The sequence below is a fragment of the Ciona intestinalis genome, chromosome 1 (assembly GCF_000224145.3).
Source record: "Ciona intestinalis chromosome 1, KH, whole genome shotgun sequence".
In the NCBI taxonomy this organism is placed as follows: Eukaryota; Metazoa; Chordata; class Ascidiacea; order Phlebobranchia; family Cionidae; genus Ciona; species Ciona intestinalis.
Genome location: NC_020166.2, coordinates 7,577,143 through 7,578,810, shown reverse-complemented (window position 1 = coordinate 7,578,810; position 1,668 = coordinate 7,577,143). Strand labels below are relative to the sequence as shown.

The following is a 1,668-nucleotide window of genomic DNA, read 5'->3' as shown; positions in this document are numbered from 1 at the left end:
TCCCAAAAAAATTTTGTAAAAAAAAATATTTTATTCTAGTGGAAATATGGACGACTATGATAATCCTTGGATCGCAATCAATGCTGCTGTACCACTTGGTATGGAGTTAGCTGCTGATTCAGCCTACCCTGTCAGTGAAGCTACATCCACATCTGTACTTGTGTGGTTTTATAACATCTGTTCATTTGTTTTCTTGATAGGCCTCAAAGTTTCAAGTGGTAAGAGTAATATTGTTGATTTTTTTACATTTTCTACGATTTGAATCATTTTTTTGTTTTTTTTTAAAGAAATCTTTCATTTTTTTTGCATTTTGACTCTGAATTTTAATTTAATAATTTTTTTGTTTAAAAGGGCTGAAAATAGGCATTTTGGTAAAAATATTTTAGGTATACTTTGGTATTAAACAATTATACTAATTTAAAAATGTAAACTGTATGACAAAATTCATTAAAAAGATTACACATGAATTTAATTTATCATTATTGAGATTAATGAATTTAATGATTTTATCATTTCTTCCCAGATGTAACCTTCGCAAACTATCTCCTGCTTGGTTGTTTTGGTGTCGGATTCATTGCTCTCTTTTTTGGAACCAAAGAAATCAACCACCGATTGGCGCTAGACGCCGGAGATAATTTATCGTAAATTTCTAGTTTTTGTTCCAAATTTGAAAAATATGTTCCAAATTTAAAAAAAAAATTACCACAGTGTTAGTTATAGTAGGGTGGGGGAAGATGGGACACCTACTCATTCTATTTCCTTCTTCCATTTGGTAGTAAACAAAGGAATTATAAAACTGTATCTTAACGACTCCTCTAGACCGTTGTTAATTGTTTAAAACACGATCAGGATATTTAGATATTATTTGCTAAAAGTGTCCTATCTTTCCCCACACCTCTATATTGCATCCCATATTCATGTTATATATAGAATGTGTTCCAATTTTTCACTGAAAATTTATTTTGGCTTTATACTTGGTTTGTGTCTTTTTGTGCGAAATTTTGTTTATTTTCTTACTCTATGTTGTCAGCAAGACGATCTACCACTTTGCAAGTAAATTAATAATATTTGTTCCATGTCTGTTTCCCTTATATGCAATTTAATTTCTGTTACCTTTGTTGTTCCATAACTTTTCATTTATTGTTTCATAATCGACTGATCCCATCAAACTTTTTGCTATTACATCGTCTGATCTCATCAGACTTTTTGCTATTACATACACCCAAGGTACTACCCACACTACTTTATAAAATACCACAAGCTATTCCATAAGTTGTCCTATCTACCTAACACCAACAATTTTCAATCCAAACAACTGAAGGTGTATTTTATGTTTGTGTGCTCGCGAAATTTTTCAAAATTGCTGTTTTGTCATCAGTTTTATTTCTAGCATAGAAGTCACAGCATATTTCTTAATATATAGCAGGGTGGGGAAAGATGGGACTCCTTTTCATTCTATTTTTCTCAACCCATTTGGTAGTAAACAAAAAACTTTTAAACAATTTAAAACTCTCTCCCAACGACTCCCATAGACCGTTGTTAATTGTTTAAAATACGATCAGGATATTTAGATATTATGTGCTAAAGTGTTCCATCTTCCCCCAACCTACTATATTCAACAACAGTTTAAAGCGTGCCTTTATTTCTAAAACCTTGCTTCTATGGTTA

The 1,668-nt window shown here is 31.3% G+C and overlaps 1 protein-coding gene across 1 annotated transcript in view; it reads left to right on the top strand.

The window, feature by feature from the left end:
* LOC100184913 (disrupted in renal carcinoma protein 2-like) overlaps positions 1-686 on the top strand; it is a 6,939-nt gene extending 6,253 nt beyond the window's left edge. Inside the window, exons 10-11 of the mRNA XM_018817629.2 lie at positions 40-218; positions 524-686. Of these exons, the coding sequence (XP_018673174.2) occupies positions 40-110 (71 nt within the window). The 3' untranslated portion in view covers positions 111-218; positions 524-686. The remainder of the gene's footprint in view (positions 1-39; positions 219-523) is intronic.
* The last annotated feature ends 982 nt before the right edge of the window (positions 687-1,668 follow it).